Source organism: Rhagoletis pomonella, unplaced genomic scaffold (assembly GCF_013731165.1).
Source record: "Rhagoletis pomonella isolate Grant_MI unplaced genomic scaffold, Rhpom_1.0 Rhpom_scaffold_00001, whole genome shotgun sequence".
Lineage (NCBI taxonomy): Eukaryota > Metazoa > Arthropoda > Insecta > Diptera > Tephritidae > Rhagoletis > Rhagoletis pomonella.
Window position 1 is genome coordinate 90,711,753 of NW_023458555.1, and position 1,557 is coordinate 90,713,309.

Genomic DNA, 1,557 nt, shown 5'->3' on the forward strand with positions numbered 1-1,557 from the left:
TTTTTTTGGTATAAAAAAGTGAGGGTTCAAGAACTATACCGGACCTATTTTCTTGTTGTACTCGATCATACCTACAACCTACACTAGGTTATGTTTCGGGTGTGTTTCATGACCTTTTTTTGTTGCACTTATTTTGCCTTTCCTTAAAAATTTTCACTAACCAAGTAATTTTTAAGCACAAAACAAAACTTCAATTCTCATATAAAAATTAAACGACATTAATATGGGATCGCCTCTGAGGTAACGCCGTTTCTTTAAAAAAAAGTATTATAGAAATCGGTTAACGTGGCTCAAAGTTATGCGATAACATACATGAAATAAAAAAAAGTTAATAAAAATAAATACAAAAAATATTCCGACGAATTGATAACCTTTCTCTTTTTTGTGAAGTCGGTTAAAAACGCCCTCAAGCCCAATAATATTGTTGAATAACATTGCCAAGATTTTGAAATTAAAACTTATTAAGAGGAATCTATGAGTCTAGGAAAAATTATTTTTATTTTGATATTAGAAAGAATTTTCAGTAGGGAACTAGTGGCATTTTATTTAATTTTTTGAAATGGCCATAAAACCAATCCAAATTGCCGTAAATGGCCATATCGTCACTACCATGTCAAACTATCGAATATGAAAAATGGTTTTTTCATTTTCGATGCATTGCGGAAGCGTTTGGAATGATGCGGAAGTTAGAAAATTTCGAATTTCTAGTCAATTTTTCCTAATGACTACAACATTTTTTTACAGTAGTTTTACTCTCCTGAAAAGTACCTAGTTTCACAATCGATAGTTTGGCATGGTAGCGACGATATATATATTATAGTCAAATTCATAACAATCATTAAGTCAATTGACATTCTGACCATTTCAAATAGACATAATGTTCAATGCCATTATAGTACCTTCAAGTGGTGATAATATAGCCCACCGTATTTTACTCTAAATTATGGATATTATCTAATTTAATGACATTATTCAAATTTCTCTTTCAGCTTCATATTTTAAATGGCAGAAATTTGGTTCCCATGGACCCAAATGGGTCGTGTGATTCGTTCGTTAAAATTCACTTTTTTCCTACGAGCAGATTCGTTAATGTACCACCATATAAAACATCAGTCCACAATAAAACTCGTTTTCCTTTATATGACGAAATATTCAAAATGTGAGTACTTGACTAATAGATATATCGTCGTTTAAAGTGCAAAACCGCGTATCAACAAAATGCAAAACCGCGTATCAGCAAAATGCAAAACCGCGTATGTGAAGTTGTGGAAATTATTTTCTAAAGCGTTAAAATACTCATATTTCAAAAATGGTTCTCCTTTTTACAAAGCAATCGCATTTCTGGCTAGTATATTTCAGGACGAATGGATGAGGATTGAGTCAAGAGCTTGTGTGAGCAAATCCAATTTTTGGCAGCCAATGTCAGTTACGCGGTTTTGCAGAAACCGTCGTCGTTTAAAGTACAAAACCACGTATCGTCATTCTGCAAAACCGCGTAACTGACATTGGCTGCCAAAAATTGGATTTGCTCGCACAAACTCTTGGCTCAATCGTTAT

The 1,557-nt window shown here is 33.0% G+C and overlaps 1 protein-coding gene across 1 annotated transcript in view; it reads left to right on the forward strand.

Moving 5' to 3' along the window:
• LOC118748698 (protein unc-13 homolog 4B) overlaps positions 1 to 1,159 on the forward strand; it is a gene marked incomplete at both ends in the record, with an annotated part of 302,206 nt that extends 301,047 nt beyond the window's left edge. Inside the window, 1 exon segment of the mRNA XM_036483318.1 lies at positions 990 to 1,159. Within this exon segment, the coding sequence (XP_036339211.1) occupies positions 990 to 1,159 (170 nt within the window).
• Positions 1,160 to 1,557: the final 398 nt, after the last annotated feature.